At 41.7% G+C, this 22308-nt stretch overlaps 1 protein-coding gene across 1 annotated transcript; it reads left to right on the top strand.

Annotated features, from left to right (window-relative positions):
- Window positions 1-19046: 19046 nt before the first annotated feature.
- snai1b (snail family zinc finger 1b) lies at window positions 19047-21183 on the top strand (the record flags this gene model as incomplete). Its single annotated transcript, XM_079226038.1, has 3 exons — window positions 19047-19128; window positions 19659-20201; window positions 21002-21183. 3 exons carry the CDS (start codon window positions 19047-19049, stop codon window positions 21181-21183), a joined length of 807 nt encoding a protein of 268 aa, XP_079082164.1.
- Between the last annotated feature and the right edge of the window lie 1125 nt (window positions 21184-22308).

The following is a 22308-nucleotide window of genomic DNA, read 5'->3' as shown; positions in this document are numbered from 1 at the left end:
GTACACAACCAAATCAAAAACATTCAAATACTGACTTTGATCTTTGTGCAGTTTACAGTTGACGTCTCAGGAGGAACCAGGAGTCCTGACTACAGAGAACATGTTGAATGACAGATAATGTCATACACTGTGCTATTTAAACGCTGCAGTGGTTCAACTGGTCTGGGGCAGTGGTTCAACTGGTCTGGCTGCAGGACCCACCATCACCCCGGAATGACAAGCCGCGACCAAAGCGAGGAACATTTTCAACTTCTCAATTTGATTTAATGAAAATATGGAACCGTTTGAACCTGAGATAGTGTCACAGTATGCCAAACACAGAAATATTCACTTTCACACTCAAATAAAAACCCTAAAGTGCATCTTAAGGATACAAGGTAATGCAACACACATAATGTTATAACTTCAGCCTTTTTGAACATAACATAAAAAGGTTGGGAATAAAGCGAACCATCACAAATAGTCCGGTGTGTAAACTCACGCAAGTAAAGTGTGTTGTGAACGCAGCATTGAGCAGTGTGAATATTCAATTCAGTTTATATAGCCCAAAATCAAAAATTAAAATTTGCAATCTGTACACATAGCATCCTGCCTCACATCAGATCAGGAAAACTCCCCAAATAAAGATAGTAAAAACCCTTTCACAGGGAAAACAGGAAGAACCCTTCAGGAGAGCAACAGAGGAGGATGCCTCCCAGGATGGACAGAAGAATAGATGTCATGTGACCAGAATGAACAACGTAACATAGTCACAGCATTACATAAAATATGACTGAAATTGAATAAATTGCACTCTGCTGCATTAAAAAAATCCCTTCAAAATAAAAGCTTTTTTTGCCCATGCAAAGGCCCGTGACGGACTGAAACGTTACTGTTAATCTGAATATGATATCAGTTGCTTGATGCGTTTCATCCCAAGTCTCTAAATTGAATCACCTCAAGTCTGCATTCATGTTTTTTGAATGATATGTACATTTGTTTTTGTAATTCCAGTACAAAGCGACGGATGCCGCCGTTTCACGGCAGGTGCTCTTCAGAGCGCTGATGGCCGTGAGCAGCGGCAGCATAGAGACCCAAACCCGGCATGTGAGGAGGGGTAAGGCCCTCGAACAAATGTGGTTGTTTATTTTCTATTAGGGAAATTATATATATATATATATATATATATATATATATATATATATATATATATATATATATATATATATATATATATATATATATATATATATATATATATATACACACACACACACACACACACATACCCGTCCCGGGCAGTGCAGTTTCCATAATACACTGATTGAGCTGGTATAATAAAAGTATAAATATCTCTAAATTTATATCAATATATCTTTACTAAACTATGGATATGCCTTATATTTAAGCAATAAGGTACCATGTGATTTACTGATCAGGCCGGTTTAAAGCAGGGTGGAGGATGAATGCCACTCAGAATTACTGTAGCCCCAAGTGTTTAAACCGGACGACTGATTTATTCCAAGTTAGGGGATCCGATGTGCACATATACGCCAAGTTTGGAGTCGTTTGTCCAAATAGTTTTGGACAAGTTTGCACCGTTTTTCACGCCTTTCGGGAAACAGCCAGGCGAATCTTAGAAAAGTCATCGCCAACGATTCCCGATGCAGGTCGCACTTTAAACTGGCTGCGACTTCTACGCGTTCACGTAGTTTTGCCTTCACGTAGTTACGTATTGGAAATAAACTCTTTTCCCACTTCAAAAAAATAAATAAAGAATCCTCAAATGATTCAAAAGATGCGTAAAAGAAATTGTAATTGCTTTCGTTCCGTATTATTTGTTTTTAGATCCTGAAACACAACACGGATGGATGGACGGATACAAAATCTTGTAAAAATCTAATGCATATTTATTTTATGTTCACATACGCCCAGTGGGGTTTCCGACTCTTCCTACGGATATTTTATATCAGTTAGTTTTTTTTAAATTTTAAGTGTGAAATGAAAATGAACTCAACGATGAAGATATAATATTTCCCAGCATTCTGTGCTTGTTGGCTCAGTTTGTCCTCAGAAGAACATCCAGGGTCCTGATGACCAGCTGGTGGAAGGAGGACTCGTCTACCGGGAGACGCCGGCTCGAGGAAGACAAGGATTAGGGATTATTTTTTAACTGTTTTCTGTGGCATCATTTCATTTGTTTTTTTTCCTCTAAAATAAAAGTCTGCAATTTGTTGTGGAGTTATTTCTTGGCCACCATTAGTGAACTGGCCGAGCACCAGTCGCCTGGTGGAGGCCGTTTGCTGCAGGCACTGCCAGACGGATCAGTTGGGAGAGGACGGAGAATGAACCAAAATAATAACGATTCTGATAGAATTTGATTACGGACAGACTCGACTTCAACTATTCAGTTTGATAAATCATTTTAGAAAAATAATACGGAGAAAGAATGTAATAAACGACGTCAACGTAAAAACACAAGAAAAATCTATCAGACTTTACTTGTTTCGCACTTTTAAGATTAAAGAGATTAAATGTGACAAAGTGCTTCTCACAATATGAAGAAAATAAATATAATTAAATAAAAGCTTTAAAAGCAGTATGAACCAGTATAGGAACACTCAAAACAGGTAGCCAGTGCAGAGACTTGTTCACGTAGTCACGGTGTTCACGTAGTTAAGATGTTCACGTTGTTGGATGGAGGATCAACGGCTTCATCAATACAGTCATCATGGTTCTGTTCATCCAATAACATAAATCAGTAGACGAGTTCTAACGCCTGATGGATCCATGTGCTCCATCTTACAGGGGTCCACTTTGAACTGGCTGTGACTGGAACCTATGGTGACAGAGCCCAACGTCAAAATCCTTATTTTTATATGAACAATGCACAAGTACATGTTCTTCAAATGTTTCTTTTGAAAACCTTTAATGTGAAACAGCAAAGAGGTTCTTTGCTGCTGATTGTTGGGCCGTGAGGAGTTAACTCACTGCTCCATGAACCCGTTTCTCTCCAGGTTCTATTTAAATGGTTTTAAAAGACATTTCGGTGCCATTTCTTTGGGTTTTATGTTCAGATTTGTGTTCAGATAAAATCCAGCGTCTCAGTCTAACATGAGGTCTGCATTCAGTGTCTGAAGGACCACAGTGTCACCCTTCCTCCTCTTTAACCCTAAAGAAAGGACAACAGCTCCCTCTGATTGGCTGAGAGGAGACGAACCAAGCTGCTCTCAGGTCTTCATCAGGAGACAACAGCTGATCTGAATCAACTCCACTCAGAGAACTGAGACTGCAGCTGGAATTAATGAGCAGTATGAACCAATATAAGAGAATTGAAATCAATTCAAACAGGTAGCGCGTGCAGAGACTTAATTATTGGTGTAATGTCGGCTCGCTTTCTGATTCAGGTCAATATTTCTAATTGAAATATATTTATTATGCAGGAAGACCAGAAAGTCGAGCAGCGCAGAAGTTAATCCTGCAGTTCATAAAGACTTTAAAGTCTCTGTTGACCTGAGAGAAAAACGCTTCTACGCCTTCACGTCGTTACGTGTTGGAAATAATGACCATGAGAGCCAATGATTGCCTTTGTCAAGGTGGACGTCCAAATGAAATCCAGGTGAACATTCAGCGCTCAGAGCCTGTGCTGTAGTTTAAATAGTGACTGAAGGGGAGGTGGACTGGTCAAACAAACACAGGACTTTCACCCAGGAGACCGCTGTTAGAGACTAGTGTTCGTGTCCCAACATCAAGGACGTGTTTACATATTTTACCACGTTGTTTTTGCTAAACCTAACAAAGTGGGTTTTGTTGCCTAAACCCGAATGTTAAATTCACTAGCACTAAATGTGTCAAGAGGTTGAGATCATTTCACATTGAAACCAATGCAGTGATTGACTTTATCAGAATCAAGTAGGACTAAGATGGTATTATTTAAAAAAATTATAAAGCTGATTAAACCGTTTCTCTAAAATTGTACTTAAAAATTCCTGCCTATTCCTCCCCTGTGGGTGCACCCCTATAATCACCCCTTCATCGGTTCCACCTGGTTACAATAAGAAGTGAGGAACAGTTTAGAGATTTAATTATGACGGTCTTTAGTGGGACAAACACTCTTCTAAAGATCAATGACGATCCTGATCAGGATCTAGAGAGGATCTGATTGGGTAGAAGTCAACGGACGAGTTCTGAACTTTTACAAGACTTTGTGTTTGGCTCCAGAGATATAAATAAATATAAAGAAGGGTTTGGGTTGGTTGTCTTCATTATGACTTATTTTACATTAAGGTGAAGCTCAAAAGAAAAACTAAAATGCTGAACATCTCTCATTAAAAATAATAAGTGTGAAATACTGGCTTCAAGTAAAGGTCCTCCATTCATAATATTACTGAAGGAAAAATATAAAAGCATCAAAATATAATGAAGGAAACCAAAAGGACTCATTAGGCAGACTGTTCAATTTCCGAATATTTTTTATTGTTATATTATTATTGAAGGCAGCAAACGTCTTATTGCTGCAACTATAAGAAGTTGTTTCAGTTCATATTAGTGTTTGTCTTCCTTCTTTGTTTAGTAAAGACCAACCCCAATCTAATTTTCTCCATTAGATTATTACTGAAAACAAGAGTTTATGGTATTTAAACGTCCTAAAAAAAACTTTCACAAGTTTAAACTACTTTTATTATATTTTAAGCTTGAACACAATCAACAGAATGTAAAAGCTAACAAAGGTTAAAGGAACTACACCATGGTCAACGTTATGAAAGTTTCAATCTCTTTGGTTCAGCTCTACTTGTAAGATATGAAGGTATATTGACTGCTTTGAAATCTTGAAGCCTATTTCATTTATTATTTGTTGATTGGTTCGTAGGGGACATGTACAAGTTACAAAGTATTAAGAATAAACTTTGTTTAGAATTTGTGTTCCAGCAACAGAAATAATAAATGACCTAAAGAAGACAAATGTCTGCCTTTTTAAATAAAGATGTTAAACATTGTTTAACTGACTCTAGCCGACGCTAACCGGCTAACGTATTAAGCAGTTCACGAAGGAGCAGGAGTGAGTCTCTGCAGAAACTAAGCGGTTATCTGAGTCGTCTCTTTGCTTTCCTTCAACGTACAGACGGAGTTTTGTCTCAGTGTGCGTCTGACAGTTTAAAGCTGTCATGCTTCCATCGATGTTGCAACAGCTAGCTAACATGCAGATGGAGGTTCTGCTAGCTAACATGCAGATGGGGGTTCTGCACGCTAACATGCAGATGGAGGTTCTGCTAGCTAACATGCAGATGGGGGTTCTGCACGCTAACATGCAGATGGGGGTTCTGCACGCTAACATGCAGATGGAGGTTCTGCTCGCTAACATGCAGAAGGAGGTTCTGCTAGCTAACATGCAGATGGAGGTTCTGCTAGCTAACATGCAGATGGGGGTTCTGCACGCTAACATGCAGATGGGGGTTCTGCACGCTAACATGCAGATGGGGGTTCTGCACGCTAACATGCAGATGGGGGTTCTGCACGCTAACATGCAGATGGAGGTTCTGCTCGCTAACATGCAGAAGGAGGTTCTGCTAGCTAACATGCAGATGGAGGTTCTGCTAGCTAACATGCAGATGGAGGTTCTGCTAGCTAACATGCAGAAGGAGGTTCTGCTAGCTAACATGCAGAAGGAGGTTCTGCTAGCTAACATGCAGAAGGAGGTTCTGCTAGCTAACATGCAGAAGGAGGTTCTGCTAGCTAACATGCAGAAGGCGGTTCCAGTTTGTTTGCTGGAGGCAGACGAGCTATGAATGAAACTCCGTAACCGGAGAAGAGAAGCAGGTTCAACACTTGACTTATAACATTCACACTTCAAACTGTAGTTTGGTATGAATATACAACACCGTCTCACTGCAGTCTATGAAACGTCTTTATCTCGTGATTTGTGGACTTTTTTTTTTCCAGTCGTTCAGCACGACTTTAAACTAAAAAATTAAAAATTTATTTAAACTGGAAGAATCTTTTTTTTTTTTTTGCCAGTGACACTTTTTTTTTTTTCGGGACGACGAGAAACTAAACCAACGTTAGATTCAGGCAGAAAAACATGTAAAAATCAAAACAAGCATTATAAATAAGTAAACGGTCTATACAAATATTGTACAGACAGAATACAATTTGTATTGCACTCACTATCGTGTATATTGCACAGATTTTATTTTTTTTGGGTTGGGTGGTCTACTGGGAGCAGAGCTGGTCTCGGGGGTGTTGGGGGTCTCGGGGTCCTTGTGCCGATACCTCCTGGTTGAAGCCACACAGAAGTCTGTCAACAGAAACGTTTCCTCCAATTTTTTGTAGGATTGCCCCTGAACTGGGCAGAGGATTTGCTTTCCCCTCTGACAAAATAACAAAGAAAAACAAGGATTAATTATGATAATTATCAAAAAGTCAGATTTGATGTCCACCAGTTGGGCCACACAGACAGGATTAGGTACAGTTGTTAATTATGGCACGTTGGCTTTTATTTTAGAAATTCCACAACTTATCATTTATAATCATTATTGTGTTATGTCATATACTCATCAAACTTACCAGCAGACTGCAGTCCTAGCATCCCATGCAGACCGATATACAACTGTGTGTTGCACATGTTTTCCATTTTGTTTTTATTTATTTCCATTTGGTTGGTGTTTTTTTTTTTTTTTTTTTTTTTTTTGTTTTGTTATGCAGGTCGATCAGCACCCTAAGAGTTTGTTTAAAATGTGGCTCATTCATTTGGCACAATGAATATTTGACTGCTGAAAGTTCCCGATTGAACTGCTCTGCAACGGATGAGTTAACTTCTCTCCGGACGGTGGGGCAGATGCTTCCTGCAGCTTCTCCTCTGCCATCGTGTCGCTACCCCTGCAGTGGGATTGGAGACCTCAGGTTTTTCACCCACTGCATATCTACCTGCACGTCCTTCTCAGTCGCCAGTTTGAGATTATCAGAAGTTGGGGCACAGAGCCTTCCGTCATGAGGTTGGAAAAATATCTGTTTGGTGCGGTTGTTAGTGTGGCGAGCAACCTGTCCAGCTACATCGGAAATGTAACCGGTGGGAAAGTGTTTGAAACTCAGCAGTCCGTCAGTGCGATCGCTTGCTGACGCCGTCCAGAATAGAATGTTGAGGTAGTAGACAACGCCATGCACACAGGTATACATCCTTGAAGTTTAATAGTTCATGAAGCCTGATTATCATATCTGCTCTGGACCCCTCTGAGGACACACCCAGGCTGTCACAAGCTTCCTGGAGTTCCTTTTTTTTTGGGGCTGTAAATTACAAAGACCCATTTCAATCAGTTGAAACACACATTACAATATGTCACATCTTTTATCAAAAAAATAAAAGCATGTTGATGTAGGGATATCCCTACATCAAAACACTGAGATTGAAACAATATGTACCTTCTTTGACTTGATAAGTTTGAGTATTATGTCCTCATTTATCTTCTTGGGGGAATGTTTGTTGTCATCCTTTTTGACCTCAGTTTTTGGGAGAATGTTGCCGACTCTGGTGTGCTCTCCCATCCATGGTGCCAAAGTGGAGTGGCGAACAGATGTGCTGTATGGGTTTGCCACAGATGGAAATAATGGCTTCATCATCGTCTCTGGGCCTGTGTTGATAATCTGCATTATTCCCTAAGAGGTCTTGATCAGTGGAAAGTTCTGCTGCAATTCCTGCAGTAATTATGGGTAGTTGCGGCCCACGGTTGCAGGGCAATTATTCCATACAATGAAGGGGTTGCAAGCTTAATCCGTTTTAGCAGAATATAAACATGTAACCAGGTGGAACTGATGAGGGGGTGATTGGGTTCCGGCCGGACCATTAAGCATTCTAAGTGGACTCGTGAAACGTCAGTCGCAGCCCAAGTACACCCTAAAAAATGTGACCAATGGTAACTTAATACAATTATGGCAACAAAGTGACAATTAATATAATTAATAAAAACAATTGAATAGATTAATTAAATCTAAACAAAAGAAGTATGTAAATTATATTGAAAGCAACAGTTAAAATGTGTTGGCTTTAGTAATAGAGCGCCAAATTATGAGTTATATAGACAAAAATGATTTAGTAAATACAAATCAATTTTACAAGGAAAGTGAATTATGTTTACTTAGAATATCATCAAAAGTAATTTACCTTTATTGAATATTTGGGTGACATTTAGTTGGATTTACTGAATGACATTACATCTAATACATTCAATCTATTCAATAATATTGCTTGTCACTTTGTTGCCATCATTTTTCTATGTATAATTCACTTAATACTATGCCATCTTGGTGTCAGTTAAATTAAACTAACAGATCATCATACATACAAAGTACTGCAGGTAAACATTTATTTGTGCAAATTTGTTACATTTATCTAAAATTCATGTGCAAACTCCTCGATAAAAACACACAATTTGCAATCCTGGTGTACACAGTGTTTCACACTATACACAAACAGCTGCTTGTGCATCAAATAACATGGCACTCTCCTTAAATGAGTAGTTTATATATTGAACAACCACCTGCAGCCCTAAAACTACGCTTCTCACTGGGATCCTTAAAAGAATAATAAACTCAAGCATGGAATGAGTTTAACTTAATCACAGATGAGTTTGAAAAGTGACATAACAATTTATTTTGCAAGGGTCCATTCTATTAAGTAAGCAGTTTGTTCTTCAGGCTGTTTACTTTCGGGGACGGCTTTGAACAGTCCAGCTCCAGTAGGAATTTCTGGAAGACCTCCAATGTGTATCGGAGCTCCTTGGGATATGCAAGGTTGACTGCATACACCAACCCAAGCAGCAGCAAGCCCTCAAATGTTATCCAGAGCAGTCAGAACTTGTATTCCTTCTGAAACGATACTGACATCGTCTGGACCCTCCTCCGTATAGACACAGGAAGGACGTCCTGCCTATCCCGGCTCCCCGGCGCGTGCCCCCCTATAACCCGTCCGGCCAGAACCCAATCACCCCCTCATCAGTTCCACCTGGTTACTTATTTATATTCTGCTAAAACGGATTAAGCTTGCAAGCCCTTCATTGTATGGAATAATTGCCCTGCAACCGTGGGCCGCAACTACCCATAATTAGCCCATAAGTACTGCAATCCTCGACGTACAGACCACGTGATCAGACCTCCGTCAAACAAGTTTTATTAATTTTTTTGTAAAACGAGTCCCGTCCGAGATTGTTAAAGCCTGACGTCATCGTTTTGAACAGATCAAAGGTACACATTATCTATAAGTACAGGTAGTTCATACAAAGGATCCCAGTGTGAAGAAAGAAGTCTTTTACATTAACTTAAAGAACGTTGATATGCCGTCTTTTCATTTGGGCCTAGTTGTGCTTCCGTGGGTTGCAAAAACGGCTGCTGGTCTTATCAGGTCTGATCTGAGAATTAATTCAGAAAACATCCCACCACTGGACCCCGAGCCACCACAGCCGGATGAGAGAGAGTCAGAAGGAACGGCAGCAGAACTCTCCACTCATGAAGACCTCGTAGGGAACAATGCAGCGTCTCTTTTCAGGGCGATTGGAAGCTTCAGGGCTCTCAGGTTGTTACATGCTGACAGGATTTCTACTGGCCTGAACTGTCCGAGTAGTGAAACTCAACAGGACAACCCATCTGTTTTGCCGCCATATGCTTCACACAAGCCCTTATGGCGAGAGGCTTATGCCGTGTTCACGCCGGACGCGCGACCAGATTACATGCAAAGTCAATGCACAGATGCGCTGTCTCGCGAAAAAGCATTTTTTCTTGCCGTTCCTGAATGAAACTGCTGCTGCTCCGCCTGAACCAGCGCTGGTAGCGGCTTCATTGAGACGCTGTTGTGGGACTACGGATAATAGTATGAACCCAGACACCATGGAGTTTGATGTTCCGACGTATGTGGAATTTACACAACAAGTATAAAGCAGAACTAGTGGTTGTTTCCATGGTGGATGAAGGAATCAGTATCTGTTTTACGGAGAAGCCAGACGCAGTTCCTGGAGGAGTCGGTGAAATTCACCGAGCTGTGTGCGGCTCCGGATGATGTTATGAACCCAAACACGAGGGCGTTTCATGTTCCGACATGTTTGGGACTTCCACAACAAGTATGAAGCAGAACTAGTGGTTATTTATTCCATGGTCGATAGCGGAAATGAAAGCTCCTTTCACAGAGACAAGCAATGGAGATAAGCCACGCCCCCTTCACGGTGCGATTTTTCGCGTTTGGTGTGAACACCCTCGTTTCACTTGCGCGAGTAAACTGCCGCGGTGAATGGTGTGAACACGGCATTAGGGTTATTCCTTCTTTCACCGGGAAATTTCATTGGGCTGGACTCAAGGATCCTTATAAAAGTGAGTTACTAGTTTGAGATCAGTGGATGATCTTTTCTCATAATGTTTATTTGTTGTCATTTTAGGCTCCAAGCAACTCGAGCATCCACATCGTCTTCACTCTGGTATGAAACTCCAGCGTCAGTCCACTGCAGCTGCAGCGTCCAAACACATAACGGATGAACAGTGAGGGGGCGTGTCCAGCGTTAAAACGCTTCCAGGAAGCGTTTTAACGCTGGACACGCCCCCTCCCTGTGCTCTCGGGGCTCCGCGATCATGACTCCTCCGAGCAGAATCAGAGCTTTGGGACGGCCGTCAAGATGGCGACGCCGAACCACTTCCGGTTCAATCGGAAAAGACAATTTAGAGACTTGAGATGCACCCATTGACTCTTTGGGTGTGTTTACCTTTACGGTATCTGGACCTAGTTATTACAGCAAAGGGGTGCTACACTAACGAATAAAAGGTAAGCTGTACAAGAATGAAGTCCCAGACCAGACCTGGTAAGACCAGCAGCAACTTATACGACCCATATATATATATATATATATATATATATATATATATATATATATATATATATATATATATATATATATATATATACTTGATCTATGTTCAAAACTGCTAGCATCTAGCTAGCCGGCTCGTTGCAGAGAAACAAGCTCAGGGCTGCCATTAATTCGGCGTAATAGTGAGTTGTATTTTAATGCACTTTATTATTGTCTTTATGCCGGTCGTATCATTTTATTACATCATTTATCGGCCACACCATGAAAGCCGGTCCGTGAAAATATTGTCTTACACGAAACCGTTCCGTGGCGCAAACAAAAAGGTATCAAAAGTAAAAGTACTTTGAACCGCTAACGACTCAAAGACGAGTAAAACATGACAAAGGGGCCCCGACCCAAACAATGTTCTTATAAGTAGATCATGAGCAACGAACCCAGAACACAACGGTTCGTAGGATAGCTTACAAAGAAAATGCAAAAGTGTAGCAACACGCGTCAGTTTACACTCGTTATGCGCATACAGTCTTTTCAAAATAAACTTCCATCTTGACAATAAATAGCTTAGTTAGGGTTTAGACAACAAAACTACGGAGTTAGGATTGAGAAAAGATTGTGGTTTGAGTTCAAATAACTACGGAGGTCACGTGAATAAATAAACAGCTGGTTTTCACACTTCCTGGTTCATGATTACCTGGATTACTTACAAATTGATGTTGTGAGATACATATGAATTACAGCTCATACATTATTTTTTATATAGGTATCGCTTTAAACTAACAATGAGAATACAAAGCATACAGTAAACCTTAAATGACTCATGAATGAGACAAAAGTTTGATTAAAAGAATAAACATTCATGTAGATGCCTGTATGTATGCCTGCTTGTATTTTGCTCGTCTTTCTTTTTAAAGCATATTCATTATTTCAAACTCAGCATAAATGAACGTCATGAATATAACACGAGGAGGAAAAGGATGAGGACGAGTCGGCTTGAGGTTTCTCCTGTCCCAGAGCAGTGATTGTTCCAGGTTTAAATGCATAGAATAAATGTCCCCACTGTGGGACTAATAAGGGATTAATTATTATTATTATTATCCACAACCCTCCCCCCTGCTGATCGACCTGCTGGGGTTGTTTTACACCCACACAGATTGCACAATAATAACAGCACCAATGTCAGTGTAAGTAAAGAGTAGACTATGGTTTTATGTCTTTCCACCATGAACAAATAAAGATCCTGTTAGTCTAAAAGTGTAAGTTATCATTTTGAGAAACGGTCTCATTGGAATGACGCACAGGAGCTTTATTTTTTCCATCACAGATACTATCTCATAATCATGACTTAGATTTAGTGGCTTAGTATCTCATAACTATGAACTAAAATATAATAATTATGACTTATAATATCTCAATTATGATTTACAATTGGTCCGACATTTTCAATACCTGACCAATATCCGAGATGACAGATTTTTTTTAACTGTGGAAGTTGGGATCCTAAAAAAGCTCATGAAGGAGATTTTGAAGGGCTTTTATTTTGTAATTCAAGATCATGTCTTGATTGTCTCTGCGGGACATCTTGAGGTGGTCTACTATTAATCTAAAGTGGAAATAGTTTGTAACTGGGTCATTTCTTTTCTAATCTGATCTGAAATGAGGCATAAATTGGCTCATAAATTGACTGAAGTCAGCTCATGAAAAAGGTTTTGAAGGGCTTTTATTGTGTAATTCAAGATCATGATTGTCACTGAGTGACATCTTGAGGTGGTATACTATTAATCTGAGTGGAAGTAGTTTATAACTATGCACCATTTCCTTTAGGTTTCCTTTAAACTTGAGACATATTTGCTCATGAATGAGATTTTCTAGCGCTTTTATTTTGAAATTCCCAAACAGAATGTCCTTGGAATACAGTTTGCCTTCACCGGAAGTTTGCTCTTATTTTGAAGTCCCTGAGCTTCAAGCACAACTACACAGCTGTGAACCAGCCCAGTCTGTGACGTAACTTCACGCGAGGTGAAGAGTTGGACCATGAGAGTTGAGATCTTATGATGACGTAACTTAACCATCGTCACAGCAGCCTGACCATTAAATGCTGGATGTCACGGCGGTGGAACTACGCGGGGATGTAGCTCAGTGGTAGAGCGCATGCTTTGCATGTATGAGGCCCCGGGTTCAATCCCCGGCATCTCCACTCCTTTTGGGTTTTTATGTGATTTTTTTTTTTTTTACATTTGATTATATTTTACTTATACCTCAAAATAATGATTTAGCGTGTCAAAATAATCACAAAATATCTCAAGATAATCACTTTTTATATCGAAATAAATACTGATTTAATGACTAATTATCAAATTAAACACTTCAAATCCAAAATAATGATTTTTTTTCTCAAAATAATGACATGTCTAAAAGATAATGACTTAATATCTCAAATGAGTGACAATTTAATAGTCTGGAATCTTTGTCTGAAATTACACACTAAGACTTAAATGGCGTCAAAGATTCAGAAAAAAATCAATAATACAATATTGCCAAAGCATCAAAAATAAGAAAGTACAGCATAATAATAATGTGAATTAACACACTCTGTCTGGTTACACAATAGAGGAAATATATGTGTAAATATTGTAATACTTTCATCAGTGGGCCCAGTGGGAGACAAACATTTATATCAATCAAATTCTTTGAGATTGTAACTTTAATAAACGTAAAAGTAAAGTAGATTGTAGAAACATTTCTGTTATTAAAAGTCTCAAAGAGTAAATCAAAGCAAACAAAACAAAGTGACTCATCTATGGACGTATGAAGAAAGGAAAGAAAACTGGTGGAGCTTTAAGGCTTGGCAGAACACACACAGAACACACACACACAGAACACACACACACACACACACACACACACACACACACACACACACACACACACACACACACACACACACACACACACACACACACACACACACACACATTCCTCAGTGTCTAGTCTTTAATTGTCCCGTGACGTGCAGGTTTTAGGACTTAATAGAGCTCAATCTTTGAAGTCATACTTGTTTGTGGTAACTATTGTCCTCCAGCCGCACGTGTGTGTGCGCTCACCTTGAAAGACCAACGACGTGGTGTTGTTGGTCTTTGATTGCCCCCTTGTGGCTCATCCCTCTCTCTCTCTGTGGATCAGTTCACCACGTGACCAGCTGGTGGCGCCACTGAGTAGTTTGTTTGTTTCTTGACCCCAAAGTGACCCAGAGGTCCATTTCTCACTCTGTGATGACATAATAAACTATTACAAAATAATGAGAAATTATCTGAAAATAATGTCCTGATATCTATTAATAATGACTTCATGTGTCAGGATTATGAGAAACTATCAAATATATTGACTTCATATCTCAAAAATGATCACATAATATCTCAAATAATGACTTAATATTAATATCACAAAATAATGAGATATTAATTTAAAATAAAGAGTATGGTTTGTATTCTTTAAATGTGCAGGAGGATTTCTCCATGAACGTAAACATCTGACACACATACACTCTCTCTCACACACACACACACACACACACACACACACACACACACACACACACACACCACCAGCTCATATATTAATAGAACATGCTACTACTCATTATATTAATAATGATGTCATATTCATGTAATGTGCTGCAACTCTGCTACGTTGTTCATTCTGGTCACATGACATCTATTGTTCTGTCCATCAGGAGAGGGATCCTCCTCTGTTGCTCTCCCGAAGGCTTCTTCCTGTTTTCCCTGTCAAAGGGTTTTTACTTTCTTTATTGGGGAGTTGTTCCTGATCCGATGTGATGAGGTCCCGGGACAGGATGTCCTGTTACAGGCTGTGAAGCCTCAGAGGGAAGCTTGTGTTTGTGATGTTGGGCTTCATAAAATAAACTGAATTGAACACGTCGCCTCCTTTCTGAATCGTCACAAAAGATGTAAACGCACCTGAGGGGCCGTTACCTGCAGAGCACCTGGTGGCTCTCAGGGGCCGTTACCTGCAGAGCACCTGGTGGCTCTCAGGGGCCGTTACCTGCAGAGCACCTGGTGGCTCTCAGGGGCCGTTACCGGTCGTCGTTACCGGTCGTCGTTACCGGTCGTCGTTACCGGTCGTTTCTCAGCTCAACAACAGAGGGCCGGCGGTATCAGAGGCCTTTTGAGATGCAAAGTGTGCACTTTCAGCTGCACTCGAGCTACACAACAACACAACAACACAACAACACAACAACACAACAAGGTGTTTGTGAGTCTGCAGGACGTCACATGAAAGCAGACAAAGACACAATAAATAATCATCTCAGAATGAAAACACTTCATCTGACACAAAACCACAAAATGTTTCATGTTTTTGTGTGTCATGTTGTGTGTCATGTTTTGTGTGTCATGTTGTGTGTCATGTTTTGTGTGTCATGTTGTGTGTCATGTTTTGTGTGTCATGTTGTGTGTCATGTTTTGTGTCATGTTTTGTGTCATGTTTTGTCATGTGTTGTGTGTCATGTTTTGTGTCATGGTTTGTTTGTCATGTTTTTTAATATTTTGTATTTTTTTTTGTCATTTGGAGGAACTCAAGGAACGATGGCGAAGAAATCCAAAATAAAGATTTAGTTTTTCTAATCTTTCTTGATCTTTGCATGTTCTCAGCAGCTGATATGTTTCTCTCTCTCGGCTACATTTACATTCATAAGTGTCTCATTCTGAGTTGCTAAACAGAGACTTTATCCAGCGTTGCTCGTTGTTCATGTTCATGCTGTTTTCTCAGCACATATTCTCCAGAAGAACCTTCTTCTGCAGATCTTCCAGACTTGTCCAAACCAAAAGTTGCTTTAGTTTTAAACACCTGAAGGTTTTACCGTCCGTACGACGAGGCCAAGACACGAAGGAGTTTGTCTTCCGCAGCGTTTTGCTCCTAACTCCTAAACTGACCACAGCAGTAAGAGAGCAGGCTCCCTCTTGTGGCTCAAAGGAGTACTGCACATATGAATGTGAGATAAAAGACCGTGGACCATTTGTATTATTATTAAATATCCTGTGAACGTCGGACTCAGAACTCAAACCGCAATAAATTGAGAATTTATTACACTTTTTTTCTCCAAATATGACATTTCATCAGCCAATGACCAAATGCATCGGAGCATTCTGAGCAACCTGATTTATTTTTGTCTTTTTAAGTGTTTACACTAACTTTATACAACATAACCGTTGTTAATAAACAAGAGGTAACGTGTGTGTGGAGCTAGTTTTCATTTGTTTGAGTGCAAAAAGCCTTCGCAGTGATGTCTGTTGTTGTATTTCCTGTCAAAAAGACTGAATGGAGGTTTTATTTATAGAAATATATATATATATATATATATATATATATATATATATATATATATATATATATATATATATTTGGTTTCTGTCCGAGCGGTCGGTGGGAACAGAACAGCGGCGGCTTCGTCCCCGAGGCCGGAGGGCCGAGAACATCTGAGCCGAGGTCACGAGGTCACGACTCATCCACACAGTGTAATCAGCCGGTTGCCTTTTTACAGCCTCCTCCTGTGTGTGTGTGTGTGTGTCAGGTGGATGTTTCCTTTTGTTGTTATTATTTTGCCGGTACATATACAGAAGCTCACATGAGGAACACGCTCATGTAAACGACCTCCAGCTCTGACGCTGCGTTCCCAACAGGAGAGCTGCAGACTTCATGTGAAGTCAAAGCAGACGTGAAAGGAAGCCGGCCGCTTCGCGCTTCGTCTCCTTGCTCTGGTCCAGCGGGAGGAGCAGACCGCTACCTGCAGACCAGCGCCATGACGACCAACACTACGTATTTCATATCAATAAAGAATAAAAGAAATGGCCAAACAATCACTGACTGGAAAGAACGAAAGAGCAGAGTTCATACGGAAGCTTCAAGATGTGAAGTGTGGAAGAACCTGTCATACATATATATATATATATATATATATATATATATATATATATATATATATATATATATATATATATATATATACACCAGAATGTCACTTTAAAAACCTAATTAAACGTTCAGTTCATCTGAAGCTCTCCAACGTTTGGTCTCGTCTTCAGGCAGCAGCACCCACTACGGTGTGTGTGTGTGTGTGTGTGTGTGTGTGTGTGTGTGTGTGTGTGTGTGTGTGTGTGTGTGTGTGTGTGTGTGTGTGTGTGTGTGTGTGTGTGTGTGTGTGTGTGTGTGTGTGTGCGTGTCTTTACTGCCGCGCTGCCCTCGTGACCTCCAGTCTGCGCGGCGTCAACGAGCTCTAACGACGTGTGAACTTTTGGGCATGCCGCGACAATGGCGCCTTTTGGACAGGTGCATACATTAACACACACACTCACACACACACACTCACACACTCACACACACACACTCACACACACCACTCAGGCCGCCGCCCAGCGGCTCTTCGGGCTCTTTGCGATGCTAAAGAGGACATTCCTGTGTAATGGCGGCACCTGATGTCTCCCCGCTGGGAGCCTCGTTTCCTCATCACGTGACTCAATCACCCATCGGGCCCTGAATGCAACACGTTGGTTTGATCACGTCATCAATTCACTTGATCAGTTCACTTAATCAGGATGCAAACGCAGCAGTTCCTCACCACTCAGAGAGATGAGAGGGAACTTAAGACATGATGTGGAGGAGTTTGAGATTAAAAGAAGAAGAACAAAAACAATAAAATACAAATATGAACGGATATGAACAATAGAATAACAATAGTTAAGTAAAAGACCTTTGCAAAATATAATATAATAGCAAGTAAGGTCAATAAATAAAGTAAAACGAATAAAATAAAATGGAAAAAAAGGAAATGACGTCAATAAACATTTAATACAAAAGTACAATATAAAGTGTATAAGAAGTAATACTAACACTATAGTGCCTTGTATACACTAGTAACAAAATAATACAACACAATACTATGAAAGTCCTACTGCACATGATATTGAAATGTTATATAATCATAAAGCAAATGATCGTAACTGTAAAATAAGACAATGAAGAATATTTGGACAAAAATATAAAAAATAATTCTGGTCGAGATAAAAGTTTGAAAAAAATCAAACAATCATTCTTTTCCTTTTATTACTTTCACACACACTCACACACACACACACACACACACACACACACACACACACACACACACACACACACACACACACCTACACACACACAGCTTTAAGAGTGAATGGAGTGAGAAAACCTAACAACTCTCTAACTCTTAATATTTGAACATGTGTTCTTGAATGTGATTTGAAATTCCTCCGATTTTTCCCAAATGTTTAAAGAACATTTTTTATTTTTGTCAAACAAGACAAGACATGGATCATGAAATGCAACGAACCCCGAGATGAAAAAGTTCACTCACGTTGCATCCTTTGCTTTCTTTTCTTGGAATGCGTAAAAGTTGTGCGTAAAAGTTGTGCGTAATTGAAACCAAACTCCTAAGAACCCGTATTTATGTTGTATAATTAAGATGTGCAGGTTAAAATCATTCATTAGAAACGTGATGTGTGCTTGTGCTTGTTTGTGCACGTGTGCGTGTGCGTGCGTGTGTGTGTGTGTGAGCCGACAGAGGACGCTGCAGCTCCAGCTCCTCACGCAGTGAAGGAATGACACATGGTGCACGAAAAGTGTTTAAATAAATATAAAAATGTCTTCTCCTTTTGTTTTGACTTTAATAAAAAGCTTTATTGTGCATCGTTTAGGAAACAAAAAACAACAACAACAACAACAACTCTTTTTTATTGATTTTTTTTTTTGACGCTACAAAACATCGTAAATGACCAAAAGAGGAGAAAATCAATAAATAAAGTGGATGAATATTGGGTCACCGATCATTGATCCATTCTTTTCAGGCCAGCTGAGAACATGACTCATCGCTTCCCTCGCTCTGCCCCGCTCACACACGCTCATCCCGGGGGGAGAGAGCCATCGGAGCCGTGGAGCTGCCCGGTCACCTGCCGCGAGGCGCCCCGTGACGCGCCATGTGGGCGTGGCTCTGCGGCGGAGACACGCCCACCCCGCTCCCCTCTGGGTCCTATATGAGGAGGCGACGGCGCGACCACCGTCACTCAGACCCGCTGTTGATCTCTGCTGCGTGTCCGACGAAGGAAGGGACTCGAACCTGCGCGCTCCTGGAATATCTCTCTCTCTCTCGCTCTCTCTCTCTCTCTGAAGCCAGACCTCAACATGCCGCGCTCATTCCTGGTGAAGAAGTATTTCTCCAGCAAGAAGGCCTTCTACAGGGAGAGCCACCTGGAGAGCCAGACCGGTAGGTGTTGCGTTCTCTCCCCAGCGTGATGCTGCGGGAGGTGTTGTTGTTGTCAGCCACCTGATGGGATTCAACAACACGTCCAGCAGCATCACAGATAATCTGCTAATGGGACCAGGGCTGTAACGGGACCCCGGGAATGAAAACTAGTTTAGTTCTTTATTACATTTCATTCATCAAAGTGCATTCACCCATGAGTACGAACTCAGAACCACAAGAATCAAGAAAGTACAATGTCTTCTACAAAGTGCTTTTTAAAAAAAACTTTTAAATGTATTTTTATTGTGTTTTCTAAACTAAATGTGTTTTTGTGGCTCCTGTTTTGGTCACTTTGGTTTAATTTCCTCGACTCCTGTTCAGCACTTTGACCGTTGACTGAGATAAGTGCATTTTAAATACACTTTACTAAGTAAAGTGTTACTTTCTTTATTCAAGGTATAGTCTAAAAAGAAGTCAGCAGAAGATGAGCTCATTCCACCGTCGAGGTCAATCCGTCCGCTCCGACACTGACGGCCTTTTCCCCTCCACAGCTTTTGTCCCAGAATGCTTTGCGCAAGCCGAGCTGCCGACGCAGAACCACAGCTTCGCCCTGACCTGCTACCCGACCACACCCTTCCTCGACGGCGTGCCCACGCTGCTCTACCCGTCCGTGCCGGCGCGTCCGCCCGGCGCGCCGGACCTCAGCAGCGCCCCGTCCAGCAGCAGCGAGGAAGAGGAGGAGGAGGAAGACGGCGGGCGCACCTCTGACCCCGCCAGCCCGGACGTCCCGCAGCACGTCTACCACTGCCTGCGCTGCAGCAACGGTTACCCCAGCCTCTCGGCGCTGTCCCACCACCAGACGTCCCACCACCAGACGCCCCGCTGCGCCCCGCAGCAGCAGACGACGCCCTCGCCGCCCGCGGAGGTCTCGGCCCGCCCGGCCTTCCACTGCAAACACTGCCCCAAGGAGTACGGCAGCCTGGGCGCCCTGAAGATGCACATCCGCTCGCACACGCTGCCCTGCGTGTGCCCGACCTGCGGCAAGGCCTTCTCCAGGCCGTGGCTGCTCCGCGGACACATCCGCACACACACAGGTACGCAGAACCCCCAATGTCTGTTCTCAAGGTCTGTTGGCGTGTAAATGAGAGGCTCATTGATATTCATTGACGTCTCCTGACGTGTGAGCAAATGTTTTTGCTTCTCATGCGGGCGTCTAATCTCAGTGAGTGAGGCTCGTCCCGGCTCTTTTGTTGGTTCTCTCGCAGACCATCTGCAGGGTTCTTACGGACGTGGAGTTTTAAAATGGTTATTTCCAGGTCTGGAAAAGCCCTTGGAAAAAATTTTAAATCCCCAAAAGTTTAGTAAAAGTCATGTAAATGTGTTATATTCATGTGTTCATCTACTCTAGTTTGAAATAATGAATTTGCTTTTAAAAGAAAGACGCTCAAAATACCCAGCATGCCCAAATAGGCCAATGTTTTGCCATAGAAAAGTCATTTTTTAATTTTTAAACCGAACGACACAGTTTTTTGACTGAAACTCCTAAACTTCCTAACATGCCGATGATTTGTTTTATGGTGATTTGTTGGGTTTTGTTGCCGATTCTTTAGGTCCTAATCTTTCCAAAAAGGTGTAGAAAAAAGACGCTCAGAATATAAGCAGAATATAAGCAGGCATACATACAGGCATCTATATAAATGTTTATTCTTTTAATCAAACTATTGTCTCATTCATTTGAGTCATTTAAGGTTTACTGTATGCTTTGTATTCTCATTGTTAGTTTAAATACTACATTTACTCACTTTTTACTGTTTACACCCAGATTTCACTAAATGTTTGTAATGGACATTTGGTTTAAAGTCATTAACGCCCCTCTTCCCCCCCCCTCCACCAGGTGAGCGCCCCTTCGCCTGTCAGCACTGTAGCCGGGCCTTCGCCGACCGCTCCAACCTGCGCGCCCACCTGCAGACGCACTCCGAGGTGAAGAAGTACCAGTGCGGCTCTTGCTCCCGGACCTTCAGCCGCATGTCGCTGCTGCACAAGCACGGCGCCTCCGGGTGCTGCCCGGCCTCCTAGGTCCTGTTCTCAGGAGCCGGGGGGACAGAGGCGCTAAATACTTTTGGAGCGACCCAGAACTGGAGTTCTGTTGCTTTTTGTAAAACGACTCCGCCCGGTGCCTTTTCCCCAGGACTGGAGGTAGTCGTCGGCGTCTGTGTGTGATCTGAGGGCAGCTGGACATCCAGTTAATTCCCAGGAAGCTCCATCGGTGCCGGCCGGTCCGGGACTCGGGCCACGGTGCAGCTGCTTGGGCGTGTTTGTGTGTGTGTCATTCCTCACCATACTATACATACATGGCATGTGTGTGTTGGGACAGCTGTCTGTGTGGTGCTGAGAGGCGCGTTAGCTGTGACCTCGTCGACGGGTGACCCGCCCGGCCACTTCTTAAACGTGACCAAAAAAAACGAAAAACTTCACCAATATTGTCATTTTACAGTCCAAGTCACATTTATTTAGACTTGTTCTCCCTGGGAATGTTGTTCCTGCAGTTTTAATGAACCTCCACTGGGGATAATGTGCCTTTTTTCTTCTTCTGCAACATGTAAATAAAAGCTTTGTTTAAAATCCTTTCGTGCTTGAACATTAATTAGTATTTCAACGGGTATTGTGTTAACTCCCGACTCTAGATGAGTTCATCAGGACAGACATGGCAGGTAGTGTGTGTGTGTGTGTGTGTGTGTGTGTGCATAGGTTTGTGTGATGTTGAGTGATGGAGGGGAACACCTGCACACACCTGCCGGCTGTCAGCGCTCGTGGTAAAGAGAGAGAGAGGGAGGGAGGTCAGGGTGCATCTGCAGATGAGGAACACATTGTGGATTTAAAGAAGATGAGAAAGGAAGGAGAAAAAAAAAAGTCGGAGGGCAAATTCTAAAAGTAAAAGTCTGGCCCGATCCAAATGTCCCCGTAAACCCTCAGGGTCCTAGCTGGGTTAGCTTAGCTTCCACCTCGGCTCTCCTCCCGCTGCACTTGATCCCCGCTGCTTCCTTTTCGTGAATGAATTCATATCCATCAGTGATAAACACAGGAGAGAAAATAAACTACAAATACAAATAAAAGACAAAGTTTAGCAAAATCCGTGCACGTACGTGCGCTGCTGTGACCGTCACAACTCCCTCCAGGCTTTTGCTTTACAAGATGTTTTCA

Source organism: Taurulus bubalis (genome assembly GCF_910589615.1).
Source record: "Taurulus bubalis genome assembly, chromosome: 11".
NCBI lineage: Eukaryota > Metazoa > Chordata > Actinopteri > Perciformes > Cottidae > Taurulus > Taurulus bubalis.
Note: the sequence above shows the minus strand (reverse complement) of the source record. Positions and strands in the feature narration are given on the sequence as shown.